The sequence below is a fragment of the Arachis ipaensis genome, chromosome B04, assembly GCF_000816755.2.
Source record: "Arachis ipaensis cultivar K30076 chromosome B04, Araip1.1, whole genome shotgun sequence".
NCBI lineage: Eukaryota > Viridiplantae > Streptophyta > Magnoliopsida > Fabales > Fabaceae > Arachis > Arachis ipaensis.
Window position 1 is genome coordinate 128,467,242 of NC_029788.2, and position 23,326 is coordinate 128,490,567.

The 23,326-nt window shown below is 36.8% G+C and overlaps 5 protein-coding genes across 6 annotated transcripts in view; 1 reads left to right on the forward strand and 4 right to left on the reverse strand.

The window, feature by feature from the left end:
• On the reverse strand, positions 1,519–7,455 carry LOC107635381 (probable galacturonosyltransferase 14). The gene is made up of 6 exons (XM_016338852.2): positions 6,572–7,455; positions 5,634–5,689; positions 5,389–5,544; positions 4,059–4,649; positions 3,053–3,355; positions 1,519–2,558 (listed from the first exon to the last, which is right to left on the reverse strand). Exons 1-6 carry the CDS (start codon positions 6,780–6,782, stop codon positions 2,274–2,276), a joined length of 1,602 nt encoding a protein of 533 aa, XP_016194338.1. The 5' UTR covers positions 6,783–7,455; the 3' UTR covers positions 1,519–2,273.
• LOC107635383 (LYR motif-containing protein 4) lies at positions 8,589–8,987 on the forward strand. Its single transcript, XM_021122058.1, has one exon. The coding sequence runs from the start codon at positions 8,696–8,698 to the stop codon at positions 8,978–8,980; it is 285 nt and encodes a 94-aa protein (XP_020977717.1). The 5' UTR covers positions 8,589–8,695; the 3' UTR covers positions 8,981–8,987.
• Positions 10,348–12,210, reverse strand: LOC107635382 (BAG family molecular chaperone regulator 8, chloroplastic). The gene is made up of 2 exons (XM_016338853.2): positions 11,463–12,210; positions 10,348–11,377 (listed from the first exon to the last, which is right to left on the reverse strand). Exons 1-2 carry the CDS (start codon positions 12,078–12,080, stop codon positions 10,544–10,546), a joined length of 1,452 nt encoding a protein of 483 aa, XP_016194339.1. The 5' UTR covers positions 12,081–12,210; the 3' UTR covers positions 10,348–10,543.
• LOC107635384 (zinc finger RNA-binding protein-like) lies at positions 13,241–15,090 on the reverse strand. Of its 2 annotated transcripts, none has more exons than XM_016338856.2 (2): positions 14,444–15,090; positions 13,241–13,879 (listed from the first exon to the last, which is right to left on the reverse strand). In XM_016338856.2, exons 1-2 carry the CDS (start codon positions 15,002–15,004, stop codon positions 13,319–13,321), a joined length of 1,122 nt encoding a protein of 373 aa, XP_016194342.1. In that variant the 5' UTR covers positions 15,005–15,090; the 3' UTR covers positions 13,241–13,318. The 2 variants fall into 2 exon arrangements, with proteins under 2 accessions (XP_016194342.1, XP_016194341.1); XM_016338855.2 differs by having other exon boundaries at positions 13,241–13,882; positions 14,444–15,089.
• LOC107635385 (UDP-glucose 6-dehydrogenase 1) overlaps positions 21,806–23,326 on the reverse strand; it is a gene marked incomplete in the record, with an annotated part of 2,962 nt that continues 1,441 nt past the window's right edge. Inside the window, 1 exon segment of the mRNA XM_016338857.2 lies at positions 21,806–23,326. Coding sequence (XP_016194343.1) covers positions 22,089–23,326 — 1,238 coding nt within the window.

Consider the following 23,326-nt stretch of genomic DNA (forward strand, 5'->3'; position numbering starts at 1 on the left):
AAAAAATTAGCATAAATCCTAAATCCTTTATATAATATAAAAGTATAGATATAAATATATGTAACGGTGCTATTATTATTTGATGTCAGTATCACAAATGAGTTATTAATTATTTGTTATCCCCTGATTATATTTTTTAAGCCAGTCAATTAATTTTCTATTATTATTTCACTTTCATACTTATAAATTTTAATAGTAATAAGGTTGAAACTTGAAATACATGTGGAGGGGGAAAAAAGAAGACCTCTTCTTCCATGAGTTTATACTTTATAGTCATCACAAATGGAGACAAGAATAAAAGAAAGAGAAAAGCAAAGCTATAAGCAAAGTCATCATATAGGAAAAATTAAAAATGGGATATTGAAAACTAATTGACATAATTAACAACTGATTGTGACAAATCAGCCACTATTATTGACCTAAAATCAAAACAAAACAAAACAAAACAAAGGCACCTACACTTGCACCAAGGGCGATTTAAGCATTGTCACGCCAATAAACCTTAACTCATACGACATTTCGTTCCTTCTCTATCTCAAAGGTTTTGGATTCAACTCCTACCAACTGCAATTGAGGAGAAAAAATATTGGTAAGTATGTGAAGAGTGTGTGGATGTGTGTTGTACCTAGAATTAGAAGTTGTCTAATCCATTTGAGATACCTAGAATTGGGGATTGTCTAATCCATCTGACAAAAGAAAAAAGCATTGTCTTTAATTCCACCCACAAAAGATATGGTATTAAGATTTTTCTTTTTTCTCCGTATTACTCACTTTATTTTTAACCAATATAATTGTAGCTTCTTAAATTTTACAACTAGAAAATGCCCAAGCTTTTTCTATCATATTTTGTTGGTGTCTGGATAAATTAAACAAGAATCAAAAGACGATAAGAGAAAGAAAGCTAAAAAACTTTAGCAATGTCTCTCTAGAAGAGATGGTCTAGCGTCAGTCTCTAATCTCTAACCACACCAGGTAATCTCTTCTATCCTTGCACCAGCTTTGGCAAGCGAATCAGCAACACTGTTAGCTCCACGCTTAATAAGATCGAATTGAACATTCCAATGTCGAACTACCATATGTTAGTATATAGAGCTGCTATCGCTAGAAGATGCCCGAATAAAATTACCTTTAAATTTCAAATACTTGAAATGCAGAGTTTGAGAAAAGACCACATCTAAAGAGTGGAATATATATAACCTAACCTGATAATTACATCAGTAACTGTTTTCACGACTTAAACTTATGACTTTAAAAGCACACGGAAACAACTCAATTGTTGCTTCAAGATTTCCTTTTGGAGGAAGCGTAAAGATTTTCATTAAATTTGTAAAGAACATATGCTTTTTTGTTCTTTTGATTTTTTTATTATAAAAACAACAATCTTCCTTTTACCCTTACTCGTTATGTGTCTTTGACATTTGAACCATTATGAAGAGCAACAAAATTGTGAGAACAAGAAGGTACCAAAATGAAGAGAGAAAGATTATGATCAAGGAATTGAAATTTGCAAAGGAAGTAGAAGAGGAATAAAGAATTTTCTGCACATTTCCAATGTCTGGTAATCGTACACAACGAATAACAATATATATCCTACAGACAGTTCCCCAATTCAATGGATCCTTATCAAAGCCATCATCATCATCTCAAGAACTAATTCTAGAATTTTCCACCATCATCATGATTATCAAATCACAAAATAGGTGAAGGGTAAAAATTTGTACTAACAAAAATTAAGAAACTAAAAAAATGAAGGGGAAAAAGGCTAACACTAATTGGGTTGGAGGAGGGCTCACAAATTAACTGTCCTAATAGCACTTCTTTTGTTTTCAACACCAACTATTTGATGAAACCAGCCTCTGACCTTTTTTCTTTTAATCTTCTCCAGCATTCAGTTTATTCTGCAATTTTCAACTATGGGATCTTTTGCTATATATAATCCCATAGAAGACCAATAATAGTATCCTTTTCACCAACAAAAAATAGAGTACGCATGTCTATGTCACAAGTTCACAACTCGAAACTGATTCAAAGGCCAATGCAGCAGGGATGGAAATTTGTATCTGCAAAAATGGTAGGGGGTGGTGGCAGCAATCCCACCCAAAATAATGTTTTTGATAGGTTTCGCTCTCTTAGCCAAATGTTTCTATTTTGTCTTCTCAAAACTCTATCTTGAAGAAAATCTCAAGCTGCAAAAATTTTCGATGAAACCTGTATTACTTGCCCCATTCATATTTCACTTTTGTACACAAACCATATTGCTCCTTATCGACGAATTACGATTCCAGGATATGACAGTTCCTAACAAAATCATTTGAATAATTGACATACTTGGTCCAGAACGGCCGTAGATGTTCAAAGCCAATTTGCAACCATGGTTTTGACTGGCCATTATAGTGAATGACAGCAGCCTTTTTAACATGCTCAACATTGGTATTGTTCTGATAACCCAAGCCTAGCATGTGCCAAGACGGATCAATCGGGTGAACATGACCTTTAAATGCGATCAAAGCAGGGGGCAGTGTTCCAAGCTTCCACATTGTCAGGTTTGACTTCAGATTCTGTCATAGGGAAACTTTTAATAATATCTTACTTGGAAAAAAAGAAAATTTGAAGACCAAAAGAACCATCGAAACCATTACCAATATGCCACACCTCTCAAACTATTTTGCATAAGTACTTCCCCTATTCGGCAGCAAGGCATTTTTTCAATTTTAGTTTTTCACATTCACTCTGCGTTGGCTTGAGCCTATCCACCTTAACGTGGAAAAAATGCCACACTGAACATTAGGGTAGAACCTTGGTAAATGTTTGAGAAGGGTTGCATGTTGGCACATAGTTTTGATCAGTGATGTAAAGGCAAAAAAGCCAAATAAGGAAAAAGGTCATCTATGTTCTAACTTAACAATTTAGACACAATGTTTAAGCCACTCGATTTCATGCCACACAGCATTAATTTAAAATGCACAAATTTAGTATGACTTTTAAACTAATGAAAAGAAATTAAACTTAGATAAACTGAGGTTGTATTAGCTAGAGGAATATGGATTTCTACCTCTCGCAGCCAAGAATGATATGTCTCTCTTATATTTGTCTTTCTCCATGCACGCAAATCAAAGATATTCATCCCATAAGCCCATGCACACTCATCAGGATCCAAATTCTTCGCAATGAGGGGATGGGAAAAATTGAAGTAGTTTCTGAAATGCTTAGACATTACCCACTCATCATCACCTCTGCAAGTTTCCACAGCTCCGTTAACTTTTCCCTGTAAGTCAATTTCCCAAAGTGGAGACAAGTCACGCTGAATCACCACATCATCATCCAAAAAGACCACCTTATCGAGGTTTGGGAAAAGCTGATTGACACACAAACATAATCAGCACAAGTCTATTGAAAAACAATTTATGTTTTTGAAAGAAAAGAGACAAGAATAAGAACGTTTTCTCAATCTTCAAATGTTTTGAGTAAAAATTGGCAATCTTTAGCTGTAAATGCTGATGAAAGCAATGTAAATGCTTCACAAGTCCAATTAACAATTACTACTTGCCAAGCAATACTAGCAGGTATGAGTGGGAACAGTCCACATCCCTCCACAGTTTCATGGTTTATGTTCTTACTTTATCATCTAGAAATTCCCACAAACTTGTTTGGGTAGGAATGCAGGATAGACCAACATTTCACTTCAAATTATTCTACATCATTTTTATTTTTCAGTTGATGGTTTCAATGCTTACTTCATGTACTTAATTTGCGTAAAAAAGTGGCATTCTGTCCCCAGAAGCACTTTTCCCACAACTAATTCAGTTCATCAATATTACATTCTCATAAACTGACGATGCAAAATTTTAAATATAAATATTCAATTGGGAGTGATCAAGCATACAATCATTTCTATAGTCGATTTATCACTTCTTTATCTTTCATTCTCATAAAATATATATTATATTCTACATAAAAACTTTACATAAAAAGTTGAAAGTTTCCTGAACAATTAGAAGGATAGATAGGAAGATAGAAAAAGAAAATAAAAAAGGGGATAATTGTTCAATACAACTTACCTCTGGTAAGTATATGCGCAGATGGTTGAGCAAAGATATGTATTTTGGACTTCTAGCCTGCAGTTTAGATGCAAATTTACGCGGATTGGTGTCACTGAGATTTGCTCCAGCAACATGGTTCCCATGATAGTAATTCCTGATCCCATTTTGATTTTCTACAGCTTCAAGTACTGGAATGTTTTCTCTAGTCAACCACTCGAATTGGTGAACACCTTTGACTTCGACTATAGCAGGGTTGGCAGGATTTAGTGCAAACCAAGAGTGCATACCCGCATAAGTTTTCTTATCAGTAATCACATGGAAGACTATCTTCTCGGGATTCAGAGACGACTGGACAGTAGAAGTGACAACTACTGAAGCAGCCAAGATGTTATCAGTTGACAGAATAAAATGGTGGTAAGAGTTGTCGGACAATAAAGGAAGCAACTCCGGAGGAGGCAGTTGCTTGCGTGCATGGGCATTTGATGAATATTCATCAGTCAAACGCAAAGAGAGACAATGGATCCCTTTAGGGATAGAACTTGCTGCAAAATGCTTATTCATTAGCTCTGCAAATTTAGACTCTCTGATTTCTCTCTCAAATTTCTCCATCTGTCTCAAAAAGCATTACATTGTGACAAAAAATCAATATAAATGTCATTTATTATAAATTTCAGCATAAGGACTGTGATATCTAGCAATTTAACATAAACAAATGTGACTGAGCTATTTGAGATAAATTAAAGATGCAGAGATCCCCAGCAAAAATCACACACCAATATTGGATATGCGCATATAGTTTTTTGAACTCCTGATAGAGATGCATAAATGAATATCATTCATGTGTAGTTAAGGTTGCAAAATGACATCATTACAAAACAGTAATGACAAATTAGGTCAACAAATTTTTGCCAACTGCATACAAATAAATATTTAGGAGCACCATCACATGTTAGAAAAAGAATGGAAAAAACATCCCAATTATTATTATAAGATAAAGTATAAACCTTAATATGAAAACAGCACGTCATTGAATTTTAACTTCTTCATAATTAAATGACAGGAAGTCTAATTTTTTTGTCTTTTTCAAGTGTCCTAGAGGAAATTTTATTAAGAAAAGGAGGATAGTAAAAAGATCAAGGAGGACAAGAGATCCTCCATACATAAGGTAAGAACAAACAAAATAATACATGAAACAAGTTTCCAAACCCTCACACCTCATCATATCTAAAAAGTAACACCCCTCTTAAAAGATCCTGTGCCTTGAACCCTACACTTTGTTAACGTCTTATGTATATATTAAACATAACCAAGAAAGACATACTTTATGTTAATGTAACAAGCAGCTTACCATTCCCCTTAACATAAATGCAAAAGTATTGGCATCGTATTGATTGTTCTTCATATCAGCAACCAATTGATCAAAAGAATCTGGCAGGTTTAGATCAGGTGGGATTTCCCCAGTCTTAACTTCGTTAAGAATCTTGTAAAAATCTCTAACCAGTCTCTGCAGAACCATAAATATTATCACCATGAGAGTTCAGATAGTAGTGCCTTAATAAAATCTTTAGAAGTCATGATGATAAAATTTATTACCCCTGAATCATCAACCCTACCAAGAAGCCTTGGTCCCAACCGCCTACCTAAACAATCTGGAGCACAAAACATTGAAAAAATAAGCATTCTAAAATTACCAGAAAATAATGAACATCTATAATCACCTAACTGACAAACATGAAATACCAGAGACTAAACACGGCAAATATTGCCCCACAATGTTTTCATTCATTAGTGGTTTTTCAGCTAAAAAAACACACAAGGAAATATTAATTCCTCACATGACAGAATCAACACCTCACTACAGATTTCATCAATATTCAAAGTGGGAGAAAAATTCCCTCCATATGAAATGCCTAAATGGCAAAAATCAACTGACCACACTTCAGCTTCAGATCCTAAATCAAAGGGGCACTCGTGAACTATCTAGTACCTTCAATAAATAAACTAGCATCCCAAAATATCACTTGCTTACAAAAAGAAACAAAATCCTAAATCACTTATTTCATCCGAGGATGCTTAGCCCCTCACTGACTCACTTGATCAATTTGTGCACTTCAAACGATCCAAATCCGCATATTTGGCAACTCTTTTTTTCCATGAACATTTTCATTCCAAGCTATTCAGAACCTAAAATAACCTTAATCCAAACACAACCTGAAATAAATCCATCATCCAAGGAAACCAAATCCTAAATCACTTATTTGATCCAAGTATGCTTAACCCCTCTCTAACTTCTATGAATGTGTGCACCTTAGAGGAGCTAAATCCGCATATTTGGCAACCGTTTTTTTATTCAAATTAAATCCATGATCCATCCCTCAATATATTAAATTAAGACAACACATATATCAACACAGGTAAACCTCAAAATCAAGATCTACATCTATATTAAAAACAAAACAAACTAAACAAAAACAACATTAAGAATGTATGAAATATAAGAATAAGGTGGGATTTAGGATTAAAAGGGGTACCAAATGAGGAGCACTTGTTGACACCTTCAAGGGTGACAAGAGCCGTGAGAATGAAGACAAAGGGCAACAAGAATGCGAGTATGAGTATTGTGTGGAAAAGGGTTCGATAAGAGATGTGGCGAGCCGCGACCTTGATCTTCATCAATGCACTGAACCCATTGCTGCTCGATATCGTGATGCTTCTCATGCTAGGCGAGAAGTGAAGCTGCATCGTCCTCTATGCTGATGCAGCCCCACCACAGCACCAACCCTACTACACCCTCGCCAAAACGCAGAAGCAGAAGCAGAAACAATAACGAAAGAAGAAGAAAGAGGAAGAGACGAAAACGACACCGTTTGAGATGGCGTCAAAACGCGCCACAGCATCAGATCCAACGCCGCAGGACCCAAATGCGCCAAAGCATGTAATCTGTTCCGCGAACGAGAGATCGGGTTCGGATCGGGGCTTCCCCAATCTGGGTAGTGGTGGAATCTGAAAAGTTCGGGTTTTTCTTCTTCTTCTTCTCCTTATGAGGTCTTCTAGAAGACCGCATTGGGGGGTTTTGGGGGTATTTGTTGCCAAATCGATCCCTTGAATCGATGGTGAAGAATCAATAATCAAGGGGGAGGTTCGTTTTCTTCTTCTGTGTTGGGTTCTGTCGATGAGGTTGAAGTTCCTCTCCCATGGATCAAAGAACAGAGAGAGAGAGAGAGAGAGAGAAAGAGAGAAAGAGAAAAGGGAAGAGAGAGAAAATCTGTGGTGTGTTTTTTTTTAATTATTTTTCTTTTTTCTTTCGTTTTGCTGGTTGATTGATTTCTTAGTTTCTGTTTACTTCGTTTTTTTTATTTATTTTTAATTAATTATTCTCAGATTGTTGTGGGTGGCCTTTTCATTGGTCCGATCTATAATTTCGTTTTCCGGGACATTTTTATAATTTTATGGGAAAAATAAAAAAGAAAATGGAAAAACCTTATGACTCAAAACTCAAAAGCGTGTTGGTGATAGAGAGAGAAAGAGAGAGGTATGAGGTGGGTGGTTTGACCTTGAGATTAGGGAGTAGGAAGCATGATGATTATAATCTTTGGAGCCAAATTTAGATTGTTTTCCCCCCTATCTTTAGGGATTATGTGGATAGCATTATGTAGGAGAATGTAATGGTTAACAATTTTGGGATTATTCATTTTTGTGCAAGTGGAATCTTGGGGTTACTTACTGCCTACAACAGTAAATGGAATGCAACAACTCTATCACATGCGTCATGCACTAATTTGTTACAAATTTACAATCCTTTTTTTTTTTTTTTCATATGAGAGTGAGATAAGTGATATATTAATATTATAATTTTTGATATTTTTTTAAAATTATAAAAAAATAAAATAAGAGAGTTTAATTTTTGTATTTAAGATTTTTAATTTTTTTGAAACTAAAATTGAAGGATCCGATTTTTATATTCTAAATTAAACGATGTCATATTTGAGATTAACACTTCAATCATTCATAATTATGAAAAATATTACTATTAACCCAATATAAAAAGATAAAAAGTGTAGTTTTAATACTTGGTGTAACGTGAATTTTGTGTGTTTATAAAACATGTACATAAGAAGATGGATAGTAGCTGAATAAGCCACATAGTGCCAAATTTAGGCCTCTCCAATTTAGGAGCAATAAGCATAAAGCTACCAAACTTGACCATATATATAAAAAAATATTACTAGTTAAACAAAAAAAAATCACTAAATCAGTTATAAACACCAAATATATATTTACAAATGCCAAATATATATTTATATATAATTAATTAATGACTAATTTTTTATAGACATAACATAATTAAAAAATAATTAACAATTGAGAGGTATTTTTTTTGGTTGTCAATTGAGAGGTATTTGTATTTTACTATTTTCAGCTTCTAAATTCTCTTTTTGGTTCACAAACCCTTTGGTAATTTTTTTAAAAAAAAATTGTCTGGGGCTTAAAATAATTTGGGTCAATAATTGTTTTGGACCCAAAACTTTTCTTTTGGGTTTTTTTCTACAGCAGCTCTACACTTCCACGCTATCTCCTTCTTCCCCACAGAGAGAGAAAGAAAAACTAGAGAGAGAAAGCTGAGCTAGAGAGAGAGAGAAAGAGAGTGTGTGGCGATGAGTGTGGCACCTTCACGACAAGAAATTCTCTCTCTTTTCCGTTCGCTGATACGAGTAGCTCGAACCTTCCCAGATTATAACATTAGGGAATACATGAAACGACGCACCATCGATGCGTTTCGCGACAACCGCGCCCTCTCCGACGCATCTTCCATTTCCACTGCTTTCTCCGACGGAAAGTCTCAGCTCGAGGTTGCAAAACGACAGTCCGTTGTGTACTCTCTATACGCCCCTCCACTCAGGAGCGTCATGGAGCTCCAAAACCCTAAAACGCCTGCTTAAACCCTAGTCCACTACGGGTATGTAATCCCAACCTGTATTAATTCAATTTTGCTGCTTTTCTTGGGAATATTCGCGGGTTTTCGATTTTATGGTGTTTGATTGGGTTCTTACTATGTGAGTCTTACTAGTGTTGGTTCTGGATAAATTTGGAATAATTGTTGCTCAATTTAGTGCCTTTTTGAAAGTTTTTATTATTATCTGGTGTTGTTTATATAAAATTATTATTCTTTTGGGTGTATGTGCTATGTAATGTGTGGAATGTAGTTCTTGTTTGGTTCCTAGAAGAGGTTTTAGGATTAGGGTTTAAGTGATTTGGTTACTAAAAGAGAATTTTGTGTTCATATGTCTTTTGTAATTGTACTCAGTACTCACTAATCAGTCAAATACATGGTTGCTTATAGCTATAGACCTATAGCATGATCCCATTTCAGATTGCATCAATTGATGATTTTTTTCCCAAAACATGTTTGGAAAAATCATGATGAATTATCATTGTATGTTAAAACATTCCCAACCGTAGTGTGATTATTGATAGTATGCTGTATTTACCCCATCACTATTGGAATTATTGCAGGTTCCGAGGATGGCTCTTATTTTCTGCTGACAAGAGGACACATCAGACATGTGTGATTACTTGCCTTTGGAAGTGCAAATCTTTTGAGAATTCTATAGTATCTAAGTTTATGTATGTGATTATAAAGTTGAGGTAGTAATCTTCACTATTAATAATTGTGAAACCATTGATGAGTTGTTAGAATGAGTAAATCATTAGTTGGTTTGTCACTAAAATTATAATTTTATTACTATTGAAAGTTCCATTTTCCATTTAACTTGAACAATTAATTTATCATTTGCTTCATGAACAATAGATGGAGACAGAGTATTGGTAACTCAACTGTATTAGTTACTCATAAGGACGAGCGCATAAGAAAATGATTGGCATTCATAAAGTCATAAATCATAACTTGTGAGGATGAAACAACCAAGAATAAAACCACATCACCTTGATCAATTTTCTTTGTATCTTTCACCTGCCATGTATTCCTACTAATCTCAAAATAATATTATGACTGAGAAATCATTATGAAATATAATGCCAGGAAAAAGTACCAAACCTATAATGCATTTAGTTCAAATATTAGGCCAAGCTGCTGCACAATCAGTTTTGCTTTCAAACAAATGCATGCTTAGGTTCAGTTCAATTCTATTTCTATATGAATATCAATTGCATTCTCATCACTCAGTTCCCCTTTATGCTCAATCGGAAACTTGGGCATAAATCACCATTCCTGTTTGAAATAGGAAGGAATCATGTCACTGCCACTAACATTGAGAAAGAAGAGAATACCTTAGAAAACAACTGATAATATTAAATAAACTACATAACTAAAAAAATTGACGTTGAACATCACATGTCCATTTACAGAACCAAAAATCGTTTACACAAAAACGAAATGAGCTCTAACAATCTGGGTCTAATCAAATAATCTAGAATACAAATTAAACAAGTACACACTCAAATTGGATTTACGGCTCTAACATGATCAAGTTGTTTGTTACCTTTCACGTAAAAAAACTCACACCTTTACTCTTCATCAACTCAGCTTTATTTTCCATCTTAACAGGCATTGGAGCAGAGAACAGAATTCTCTCTTGGTGCCCCTGATTCACTACATTTCTGCCATTATTTTTTATCCCCCTTATATTAGGGTTCCTTCTGCCATCATCACTGCTACGTGACGGTCCTCCATTTTCCACCAAGGCTGCTTCTTCTTCATCATCCTCAGCACCCTGAGAAGAATCCACGGCGACATCTTCAGCTGCATTACCAACAATCTCAAAAACCTCTCCTTGGTCATAATCACTAGATGAACTTCCATCCAAGCAAGCCACATCTTCACTTAGATCCGGTTCGTAAGAAGCACTGCTGCCGCTATACACCTCACAGATCTTCCCATTCTCTGCAAACTTCACACTTTTCTTCACCCTAGGTTGGACTCCTTGTTTCTGAACAACAAAGACTCCATTTTTCTTAGGTGGCACTACAACATTGGCAACTCCATCACCATAACCATCAGCATCATCGTAATTATAATCATAGTTACCACCAACACCATCACCATGATCATGCTCTAAATCTCCTTCATTGGTTTCGGAAAGCTTACACAATCTGCTAATTCTCTCAACCCTGCCCCTCAAATTCTGCAAGAGCTTCCTCCTCTCATCATCATCACCTGAATCTCTAGGTTTGTTCACTCTCTGACAACCCCTGCCGCTCTTTGCAGCCTTGACACAACGTGTATGCTTCTTCACTGCTACCCCTTCGATTGAATCCAGAAACTGAACCAAATCCCTACTAATTGATCTCTTCCCATCCACAATCATCGGATCACAACCCTTCAAGAACAACAAAATCAATAATCTTAATCTATCCCTACAAAAAAAAAAGAGAACACAGAAAGAAGACCCAAGATTGGTTTACCTCAATGGAATCGAGCTGGAGAAGCAAGTTGACAACTTTGTGGGAGAGAGCAACAAAATCGAAGTGGGTATTGTGGGAAAGGGAGGATTCGAGGGAAGTGAAGGTAGACTTGATGAGAGCGAGGCGCTTGAGGCCCCTTAGGGTTCTCGATCTGCGAACGAGGTAGGAGCGGAAATGGGTTTGGATGACACGCGCTGCAGCATGTCGGAGAGAGAGTGATGAAGAAGAAGAGGAAGAGAGGGAGTGGTGAGTGAGGGAGGATTCGAGGGACTCGATGCGGTGGAGGAGAGAAGAGATGGAGGAATGAGGTTGAGGTTGAGGTTGAGGTTGGTGAGTGAGGATGTTGTTATGGGATTTGGGGAAATGGGAGCGGTAGTGGGGAATGATAGTGGGGTGGTGGTGGGGTGGTTGTTGTTGATGAGAGAGGAGTGAAGAAATGGCTTGGAGAAGGTGATCTTGTGGTTGTGGTGGTGGGGGTGGTGGTGAGGTGGTGCAGCAAGTGTAGGTGTAGGTGGCTGTGGGGGGGTTGCAGCAGCAATGAGTGCAAGAAGGAGGAGGAGGAGGAGGAGGAGGTTGGTGATGGTGGTGGTGGTGGTGGTTGTAGTAGGGAGAGGCCATTCAGTGTTGTGAGTAAGAGACCTCCAGCTTCAGCTTCAGAAGGTGGCTGTGACACTGATTCTCTGAGGACTGAGGTGGTGTAGTGTAAAGGTGTTTTGGGGGGGACATAAGGACATTTTAGTCATTCACTCACTCATTGCCTTATTTGGGTATTTAGGTCAATTCCAATAATTAATAATACTACATATCTTCTTATTCTCTCTAATAACTTTTTTTTTATAAAAAAACTAGTGTTATAAATAAACTGGATAACGCTACATTACTAATTTATTTTATTAACTAAATTCAATCAAATTAGTCTAATAATTTAAGAATTGATAACTTGTTCATTTAGTATTTTAAAAATTATGAGTGGTTTTTTTATTTATTTAAAAATTATGATGTTTTGGTTTTTATCAAAATTAATCATTATGCTATTTGTGGTTTATATCAAAATTAATCTAAAAGGGAAAAGTTTCTTTTCAATTTAGAGATTTACACAATGCAAAATAACAGTTTTTTAATCATATTGCTAACTAATACCAATAAGATGAGATAAACAGAAATTGGCAATAATTTTTTGACGTGTGGAATCTCGAGGTTGGAGAAAAAAGATGCCTACATATGGTTGAGAGAATATGATATGATGATAGGGAAATTGGTGTCTACTCAATGCTCATGCTTTTTTCTTTTCTATTCTTTTTGGTCTGTGGGTCTACTCTCTCAGTTACAGCATCATGTGTAAAAGTGCATTTTCTTCTAATTCAACTTAGTTGCAGAAAGGATTAAAGGTTCACAATACTTAATCCAGTTTAACTTTGCTCATAAGTTTTCAAACTACAGCAACAAACCAGAAGAGAAAAGAGAATATGATATGCCGGCTCATATATTGCTAGTCCAGTTTGTTCTTTCAAGCTAGCAGTGGAATCCAGGAAAGAAGTGTAAAAGGACAGAAGATGCTGATTTTCCTAAAAAGAGAAGCAGTAAATTTGGCCTTAGTTAAATAAATTTAAGATCATTTTTCTTTGTTTTCACATTCTTTTTACATTGCCATGCAAGTATTATTCATTTGGCTCTACTGATGAATATACAATGGCAGTAAAAGATTATGACCTTCCAGATTATATAGTTCAAACAATGAAGGCAAAGTATTTGATCAACCTCTATAAAACTTTAGGCTATTGCTCAAATGCTGAATACGCTGTAAAATAATGTCACAAGAAAGACAAGTAATGTTCCAGTGAGTAACTAACAAAAATTCATTTTCCATTGGATAGTATATTTTCAGATGCTTTCTTCAACATGGCAGCATGCTTTTGTCCGCGAAGGTGGAAATTATAAACTGTTTCACTATTACATACCACATTACATATAGAACATACTTTAACTGCTGCGGCCGCTGCTCCTCCTTCGAGAACTTTCTTCTTCTTTTTCTCCAGATTCTCTGGAGTTTCAATTGATTTCCTCTTACACTTATTCCACAATTGTGGCCCTATAACCGGATTAGATGACCCATCGGCCGGTGGATGGACTTGTGGCTGGGGTGGTCTTAATAATTCTCTTAGTTTCTCTACGTTCTTCTTGTGCTTCTTTCCTAATTTATGTTGATCCAATACCTCTTTGCTGGTGCAATCTATCTTGCAAACTTCGCAATATGCAGGTTGAACATTCACAGTTTTAGGTTTCTTCTTCAGCAGCTGCTTCCATTTATTATTGCCAAGAGGTTGTGCTTGAACTTGCATAGCTGTATTGGTCCACCATGCAGCGGGATTAGTATTTGCAACAGCCAACTGTTCTGTGCCATTTGATGCCATAGAGATCACCTGAAATGGGTTGTATGCATTATCTCTACATTCAAACCAATAATAATACACAATGCAATTAACAATGATATGCATAGTTGCACACATATAACTACTTCCCATTGCATTCTATCGCTGAATTTCACAATTCCACAGTATCATCGTTCTCTTCTCTTTCCATGAAGCATACATTACAATAAAATTTCAATAGATAATCTGCAACCTAATCACTTTCAGAAATGCCATCAAACGAGGACATCATAGCTGATGTATTCAATTTCATTTTGAACATCAAATGGAATTCTATGATTCCTGAACAAACATTTCCCACCATTTCCACAGCATTCCAAAACACCATCAATCCCTTTATCACAATCACAATCATTTTGTTTTTCTTCTTAAATTGCTAACTCAAATTTCAAATTGCTTGACAATGAAGTATCACAATAATCACATTTCGTTTCCACCACTACCGATAACTTTCCTTCTACAACCATTGTCATTTACCAAAAAATACACTAACCAAAGAACAGAAAATCACAAAAATTGAAACTTTTACGCAGAAAAGAGATACCCACTTACATCTCCATAAGCAAGAGGGTCAGAACCATATTGTATAACAGCTCCTCCAGCAGTATCACCCCAATTTTGAGCATTGGGATCATAGTAGTACCCAGAAGAAGCCACCAACGAATTAGGGTCATTACCCACAATTTGGGTTTGGGTTTGGGTGTATGAGTAATTTTGGGGAAGAAGTTGTTCAGGACCACCAACAACTTGGGTTGTTGGCAATGGCAATGGAGGAACATAGGAATCAACACCCGGAGGGTTGACCACAGGTTCTAAAACAGTGTTGGGAGGAATTGAAGAAGGAGGGTTAGGGTTTTGAGGGTAAGGGACGAAATTGGCGGTGTACGATGATGAAGATGGAAGAGGAGGGTATGAGTATGAATATAATGAAGATGAAGAGGGTAGTGTTGGGGTTTGGGTTTGGGCATGCTGAAATTCAGGCCAAGTGGTGTAGTCCATGGCTATGGCTATGATGATGCTAAGGATTTTGTTATGATTAGGGATTTCAATTTCGTTTGCATAAGAATAGAAAGGGGTAAGGGGTTTGGTTATGGAGGACGAAAACATAAACATGTAGAAAATGGTTGTCTAGAAAACACGTTAGGAAGCATTTCCCATGATCAAGATCATCAGTAATAAGCATAATTCTCAAAAACGAATCGGTGATAGAACTACTACTAGTTTATTAATTTATTGGTTTAATCGGTGAAAATTAAGGGGAAATCGACTTCACGTAAAATTGATATCGAAAAGTCGTTAGATAAAAATTTAGTTAAATCATCTAATGATTCTTATATATCAACTTTACTATCATATATTATTGGTATTTTATACTATTAGATGAAATCTCACATAATTAAAACACTAATAATAATTAATTAATGACAACAAATCATAAAATTTGCTGACTTCCTAACACTCCTCCTCGTAAGAAGACCCAAATTTAAATTTAAGAAAAAAAATTTTTATTAATTGTAACCAGTTCTAACTAATTTTGTCTGGTTTATATCGATTCTCATTGATTTTGATCGATTCTTTTATTTAAACGGTCAAAATACTAGATTAAATCAATTTAAAATTTAATTTATTGATTTTTGGGTCGAATCGATTAATTTAATCCGGTTTTAACCACTATGGTAAAAAGCATATATGTATATTATTGTATGATGGATTAATGATAGGTAAAAATTCACTTGTCAAGTTTTTTTTTATTAAAAATTTTTTTATTTCATTAATATATGGTCGGGTCCACGGGTTGGTTTGGGTTCCGCACCCCCAAAACCGTTATCCGAACCAATTACTAGAGAGAGGCATTAGTTTCGTTCGGGTCGGACTCGATTACCCGTTGATTCCCGAACCAATTTAATTGGTTCTGACGGATAATCGTGTACTCGCTACCCATGCTCACCCTTAATAAGTTTGCCGCACCTCCCGACAAACTTCACTCCAAATTCCCATAAATAATTGCTGAGAACGAAGTTCAAATTCTTAAACCATTATCGTCGTCTCTAGGGCCACGTTTGGATGTGAGACCAGGATAAGACAAGGAACAAGACACAAAGGATAGAGACACAAAATTTTGTATTCTTGTATTCTATTTGGTGATAAACTAGAACAAATTATGAAATATCATTTTTTTTCATTCAAAAAATTTGAGAAGAAAAATATAATAATAAAAAAATATAATTATAAAAAATTAACAAGAATAATGAAAGAAAAATAAAAAATAAGTTGTGTCTCTGTGTCCTTCCTGTCAAGATGGACACAAAATACACTAATTCAGTATCTTTGGACACAATGTCTCTGTACATGTCTCATCTGTCAAACATGATTTTGGGTCTTTGTGTTCCTGTCTCAGTGTTCTGTCCCTAGAAACAAACTTAGCCCAAGAGTACATAGGAGTACACAAAAATACATAGACAACAAGCATGACTTCTTCCTCGCCGGCGGCAATGGCAACCACTATCATCGTCTCTAGAAATACACAGATACACATGAATAAACCATACTTAAAAAGGATTTTTTTTCTATTATAAATTAAAAAAACATTATTTCCCCAAAAAGATACTACTTATTATATGTACTCTGAAGACGATGATGATGGTTGTCATTGACCATTGTAAAGTTTACAAATTTGAGTCCGTCAGAATCCGGGGTTAGGAGAACTCTACTAATATTATGGAGTTCGTGGGGAATGCAGCGAACTTACCTAAAATTCAAAAAAAAGAAACATATCCTGGTATTAAAGGTCATCTGTTTACTTTTATCAGGTATACTACGAAATGAGGGGTATTAAAGGCAATCGACGAGATTAATGGACTGCAATTAAGGAGTAAAGAGATCTTGTGGGTGAGACTAAGCATAGGAGGGGATTGATATCCGGAGAAAAATTGCTACGTACGATGAAGATACCAGGGAGTTTCCTGATGAAAAACAGAAAAGAATTTAAGAAAAGAATATTAAGGTGAACAAGAAAGGGAGAATTGTCTTGGAACACCATAGAAGCGAAGAACTAGGAGTTTAGAGGGAACCGTTGGAGTTGGGATGGGATGCAGTGGTGATGATGCCACACGGGTTACGGGAGACAGAGCATGATAAGGATAGAAAGGGAATTTCCGTTAGAATTTGGATGAGTGGCATGAGGATTTTTTGAAAAACGCGAACGGCTAATTATATGGTGTACCCGACAATTATAGTGAGTGCGAAATTTATGGGATCTCAAATAATTAGTAACGAAACAATCTCTGAAAGAACGAAGTCTTTGATATATAGCGATAAATGGAAAGAAGGGACTGATTTGGTGTTGAATAAAAGTTTAATTAGGGCTGGGGTTGAAGCATATAAGGCCCAATATGTTAGAGGGGTGCGGCGGCGAAGTGGTTGTGTGGTGCGTTTTAAAAGGGCCTCCTTGTTGGCTACTGCGGACGACAGTGAAGAGAGGGGCGTGGCTGATCATGAAGTTCGCGAAGGGATTGATGCCATGGTGAACAGCATTGACGAGGCAGATCTGGAAGCAGCGTGGAAGACCGCTGCTGGCGGTGGAGGTGATAATGTCTGCGCTGAGTTTGATGGCGTGGAGGGTAGGGAGGAGCGTGAAGCCCCTAATGCACCCGACAAGTAGAATCAAGCCGGGAAGGAGATTGGCGGTGCAGAAAATTGTCCGAACAGCACAGCAAAAAAAAAAAAAACATTCCACCAAGTGTAGTAAATGATATACATGCTAGTTTGGACGGGAGTGGTATGTAGCATGTTGGCATATGTTTAATGAAAGATGATGCAATGCATGATTCAGATTTCGAGGATGAGAATACAGTGGTGGAAAAAACTGGATTAGAGGATGAAGGGTCTGTAAGGAACTTGGAAGATTCGGAGGAGTCAGAGCAAGATGCAGACGGTGAAACTAATTAAGATGAGTACGAAGGAAATTGAGATAAAGATATGGCTAAAAACAGGGCTGGATGGGATCTGTGGCCGAATCAAGAGCTATTTTATATGACGAGGATGAAGACATTATGGCTATTCTCAAAGCTCAGAATGAAGTATTGACACAAAAAGAAGGCAAGCAAAACAGAAAGAGAAAGCAAGAAGGAGCCGCCCCAAAAACTCGAATAAGGTGTGTAATAAAATTTTTAAATAATTTTTAGTTCGTGGCATGTGAAGGTCTTAGGGAGTGTTAGAAAGTGGAGAATGTTAAAAAAAAAATTAGTGTAAAAATAATGTGAATATGTTAGGATTGATAGAGACAAAGAAGGCGGTGATTACTAAGTTTAATGTAGTGCAAATTTGGGATAATGATGCAGTAGGTTAGGAATTTGTGGGATCGAAAAGTGCTTCCGGAGGTTTATTAATAATGTGAGATGATATGATGTTTAGGTTGAGTAATTGTTACAAAGGGGAGAGATGGTTGTGTATAAAAGAAAAATTGACAAACAATAATTTTTATTGTGCAGTTTGCTTGGTGTATGGTGTGCATACAAGAGAGGAGAAATTTGCTGTGTGGGAAGAGTTGAGTTTTTTATCGGGAGTGTGTCAAGTTCCTCTTTGCTACATGAGTTACTTCAATGTGGTTGTGCAATTGGAAGAAAGGAAGGGGGCTAGTGTGTTAACAGCAACATCAGAAAACTTTAAAACACAGATACAGGATATGGAATTAGTGGATATAGAATTGAATGACCATAAGTTTACGTGGTTCAGGGATCAATCATCCAGTCGAATTGATAGAATGTTGGTGAGCTTGAAATGGGTCGAGAAGTTTTCTGAGACATAGCTTAGAGGTGGCCCAAGAGGTTTATCTGATTATTGTTCGCTGTTAATGGAAAATAGTAGAATGAAAGGGGGTACGAGGCCGTTCCAAAGTTTAGACTCTTGGTTTACACATGAAGGATTTCTCCGAATGGTGAAGGAGGAATGGCGAGGTTTAGGGGACATTCATTTTACTGAAAAGTTAAAGGCGTTGACGATACCTTTGAGTAGATGGCATAAGGAGAATTTTAGTGATATGGAGTTGAGGATTTAGAAACTGGAGGATGAAATCAGGAAAGTAGATGAGTTGGTTAGTGATGGGGCTTATCAAGGAATATTGGAAGCAAGAAGAAGGGCCCTTGTTAGCTGCGGTAAGAAATGGTACATTAGGAAGGAACTACATTGGAAGCAGATGTCAAGGTCTTGGCATGCTAAGCACATGGACAAGAATACTAGATATTTCCATAACTTAGCCTTAGCAAGAAGAAGGAGCAATCGGCTTGATGCTTTAGTAATAAATGAAAGATTGATGAGAAATCAAGTCAGAATCAAGATTGTTATCCGGGACTTTTACAAAAGCTTGTATCATCAGGAAGTGTCGCCATTGATAGGTTTTCAGGATGGACTAGTTAATCGGATTCCGGATGAGGAGGTTGCAGAATCGGAGAGGATGTCATCGGTTGATGAGATAAAGGATGCAGTATGAGATTGTGAGTCGTCTAAGACTCCTGGTTGTGATGGGTACAATATAAACTTCATTAAGAAGTGTTGAAGAGATATCGGGTCAGACTTCACTACAGCTGTCATGGATTTCTTTCAGTCTGCTACTCTCCCAAGGGATTCTAATGTCACATGGGTGGCTTTGGCTCCAAAGTTTGTTGGAGCTGAGGAGATTAAGGATATTCGGCCGATAAACATGGTAGGATGTGTGTATAAGGTCATATTGAAGGTGTTAGTTCAGAGAATGAGGATGGTAATGCCAGGATTGGTTAGGGAGACTCAAAGTGCTTTTGTGAAAGGAAGAAAAATCCATGACGGGTCTTTGATTGCGTGTGAAACTGTGCAGTGGCTAAAGATGAAAAAGAAGAGCTCGGCGATAATTAAGTTGGATTTTCAAAAAGCCTATGATAGAGTAAGGTGGAGCTTTGTGGATATTGTACTTCAGAAGATGAGATTTGGGCAAAATTAGAGAGGGTGGATTAAGGAATGTGTTTGCACAACATCAATGTCGATTCTGATAAATAGCTCACCATCTAGATCGTTTAAGATGGAATGAGGCTTACGACAGGGCGATTCTCTTTTTCCATTCCTATTTGTTCTTGTTGTTGATGTCCTCCATAGGATGGTAGGAGGGACAGTTAGAAATGGCAGGATTGCTTCTCTGTTGGTTGGGTAGGACAATGTTGCATTGTCTCATTTGCAATTCGCGGACGATACCATACTATTCTGCTCTCAGGAAGAGATATCTATCAAAAACTACAAGCGACTCTTGCGGTGCTTTGAGCTGATGTCTGGCCTGAGCATTAATTTTGATAAATCTAGTTTGATTTCGATTAATTGTGAGTAGGAGTAGTCACGAAGGATGTGTAGATTGTTGGAGTGTAAAAAAGCTTCGTTGCTAGTTAAATATCTTAGCTTTTTTTGGGAGCGAATCCGAGGTTAGTCAAGACTTGAAAACTGATAATAGATAAAGTTGAAGAGAAGTCAGCTTGTGAAAAACAAAAACGCTTAATAAAACTGATAAATTGGTCCTCATCAAATCTCTGCTGAATAGTGTGACAGTTTATTACCTCATCTTATATAAGATACCCAGAGCAGTGATATAGAAGTTAATTTTCTTGCAGAGAAAGTTCTTGTGGAGTAAGGAGGATGACAATCATGTGTTACCATTGGTGAGTTGGGATATTATCCAAGCCCCAAAAAAGCTAGGAGGTCTCGGAGTGGGTGATACAGTCATTCGAAATACAGCTCTCTTATTCAAGTGTGGTGGAGATTTTCAAAAGAAGATTATCCATTATAGAAGAAAATTGTACGCTCCTATAATGATTTGAATCCAAACATTGTTCTCTCTTGTCAACCTGTGCCATAGAAAAGAGGCTCATGGAAGGATATATGCCAGTTACAGATAAAGGAGCAACAGGTGAGAGACAATATGATCAGAGGATTATCTTTAAAAGTAGGAGAAGGTAAAAGAATTTGCTTTTAGGAAGATAATTGACTACTATGTAGTATGCTGAAGTTAGTCTTTTCAAGGCTTTTCTCAGTTTCAAACTAAAGCGGATCAGTAACAGGAGATTGTGGGTTCTGGGATGGATTAGAGTGGATATAGAATTTTCAATGGAGAAGACAATTATTCTAATGGTAGTTGGAGTTAGTTAATCAACTACACGTAGTCCTTCAATGAGTCATATTAACACATGGAAGAGAGGACCAACTAATGTGGAAATTTGATAAATTAGGAGTCTATTTTACTACTTTATTTGTGCAGGTTTTGCAGGTTAAACTATTACCGAAAGATATTACAAGTTACAATTTTTCTAGTTCTATTTGGAAGGGTTTGATCCCACTACGAATTGAGTTGTTCACCTAATTTGTGTTAGTGAACAAAGTCAATGCTAAAGAGAGATTAAGTAAATTTAGTGTCATTGATAAAAATGATACTATTTATGTTTTATGTAAACAGGATACAGAGAATGATTACCACTTGTTTATTGGTTGTGAGTTTACTTGATAGGTGTAATGTACTTAGTTGTGTCCCTATAATAAACCATGGTGTATTTCAGATTCAATTAAGCAACATTTTGAGATTTAGACAGGTGCACTTGTAAGAAAGAAAAAACAAAAAACATAACAGATAGTTGATTAATTTTTTTACTATCATTTAGAGTACTTGTTTGAAAAGAAATAACAATTTTTAAGAATTATGGAACAAATATTACAAAAATAGTCAACAAATTGATTAGGAGTTACAAAGAGTAAAATAATATTTAATCTTTTAGATTGTTAATAGCATTGTCAAAGATGATTAAAAATTAATTTATTTTATCTGTCTAGTACTTTTATATTGATACTCCACTTTGATAGGTTGAACTTTTTGTTTCAAAAGAAAATTTGATAATAGAAGCAGACTAATTAATCAAAACAAAAACAAGTTATGATAATCCTATTACATTCATAACAGCCAAAGCAGTAGAAATGAATAGGAGTACAAAGCAAAACATCTGTAAAATAAACATAGATCCTCCTACTTTCCCATAATTTATACCTCTTTTTATGTCAACTACTATGGGTAAAAAGCAAAGGAGGTGTAAAGAACCAAAAAAGGAAAATAGATCTTACAAAAAATAATAAAGAATCCTCAAATTTAACCCATATTGCAGTGTTTGTAAAACTTGATCAATGATCTTGTTTGTTCCTATGCCACCACAGCAGGCATGTCCTTGAGCCAAGCATCAAGTGGCTTACCAATTGAGTAAACAATGAATCCAATATCACGCAACTTATCAGCATCAACAATGTTTCTTCCATCAAAAACAAATGCTGGCTTCTGCATGTTCTCATAGATCCTCTGGTAATCAAGGGTCTTGAACTCATCCCACTCAGTAAGAATGCAGATTCCATGTGCATCCTTTGTGGCTTCATATGCATCCCAAACCACACTCACTTTCTTCACGGTAGAAGGACTAGTCGGCTGCAAGTGGATCGGATGGTCCCAATCGAACTTGTTCATCGACAGATCCCTCTGGATTTGGTCCTCGGTTACCTGTGGATCATATATGCTTAGGTTGGCCTTGTCGCCAAGTAGCCCCTTGCACACGTCAATGGCCGGGGTCTCCCTTGTGTCACCGGTATCTTTCTTGAAGGCGAATCCAAGAATGGCAACCTTCTTGCTTGAGACAGTGTTGAACATGGATGAGACTACACGGTTCACGAACCGGCTCTTCTGGTAATCATTGATCTTGATGACTTGCTTCCAGTACTCGGCCACCTCAGGAAGGCCGTTGCACTCGCAGATGTAGACAAGGTTCAGGATATCCTTCTGGAAGCAGGATCCACCAAATCCAACACTGGCATTGAGGAACTTGGGTCCAATTCTTGTGTCAGTACCGACAGCAAAGGACACCTGCTGGATATTTGCCCCGGTAGCCTCGCAAAGCGCCGACATTGCATTAACAGATGAAATCCTCTGCGCCAAGAAGGCATTGGCAGCAAGCTTAGACAGCTCAGCAGACCACAGGTTAGTGGTTAGGATTCTCTCTTCAGGGACCCAGTGAGCATAAACTTCCTTCAATGTTTGGAGAGCTTTCTGGCCTTCTGGGGTCTCCCGGCCACCGATAAGGACACGGTCTGGCTTGAAAAGGTCTTCGATTGCAGTTCCCTCAGCAAGGAATTCCGGGTTTGACAGGATCTGGAACTTGATTCCCTTGCTATTGTGAGTCAAAATTTTCTCTATAGCCTCAGCAGTCTTGACAGGGACAGTGGATTTCTCAACAACGATTTTGTCTGACTTTGAGACATCAGCAATCATGCGAGCAGCGCTCTCCCAATAGGTCAAATCGGCTGCTTTGCCGGCTCCAAGACCCTGAGTTTTCGTTGGGGTGTTGACGGAGACAAACACAATGTCAGCCTCAAACACATGCTTTTCAACATCAG

Bases quoted from the DNA above. Each gene is read 5' to 3' on its own strand.
- LOC107635381 (XM_016338852.2), bottom strand. From the start codon at position 6,782: ATGCAGCTTCACTTCTCGCCTAGCATGAGAAGCATCACGATATCGAGC. The intron at 5,545-5,633 runs GTAATAAATTTT...ATGGTTCTGCAG, and splicing joins GTAGGGTTGATGATTCAGGG to AGACTGGTTAGAGATTTTTA. The intron at 2,559-3,052 runs GTAGAAATCCAT...TCCCTATGACAG, and splicing joins ATCATTCTTGGCTGCGAGAG to AATCTGAAGTCAAACCTGAC.
- LOC107635383 (XM_021122058.1), top strand. From the start codon at position 8,696: ATGAGTGTGGCACCTTCACGACAAGAAATTCTCTCTCTTTTCCGTTCG.
- LOC107635384 (XM_016338855.2), bottom strand. From the start codon at position 15,004: ATGTTTATGTTTTCGTCCTCCATAACCAAACCCCTTACCCCTTTCTAT. The intron at 13,883-14,443 runs GTAAGTGGGTAT...AACCCATTTCAG, and splicing joins ACCCTCTTGCTTATGGAGAT to GTGATCTCTATGGCATCAAA.
- LOC107635382 (XM_016338853.2), bottom strand. From the start codon at position 12,080: ATGGCCTCTCCCTACTACAACCACCACCACCACCACCATCACCAACCT. The intron at 11,378-11,462 runs GTAAACCAATCT...TTGTTCTTGAAG, and splicing joins TCCAGCTCGATTCCATTGAG to GGTTGTGATCCGATGATTGT.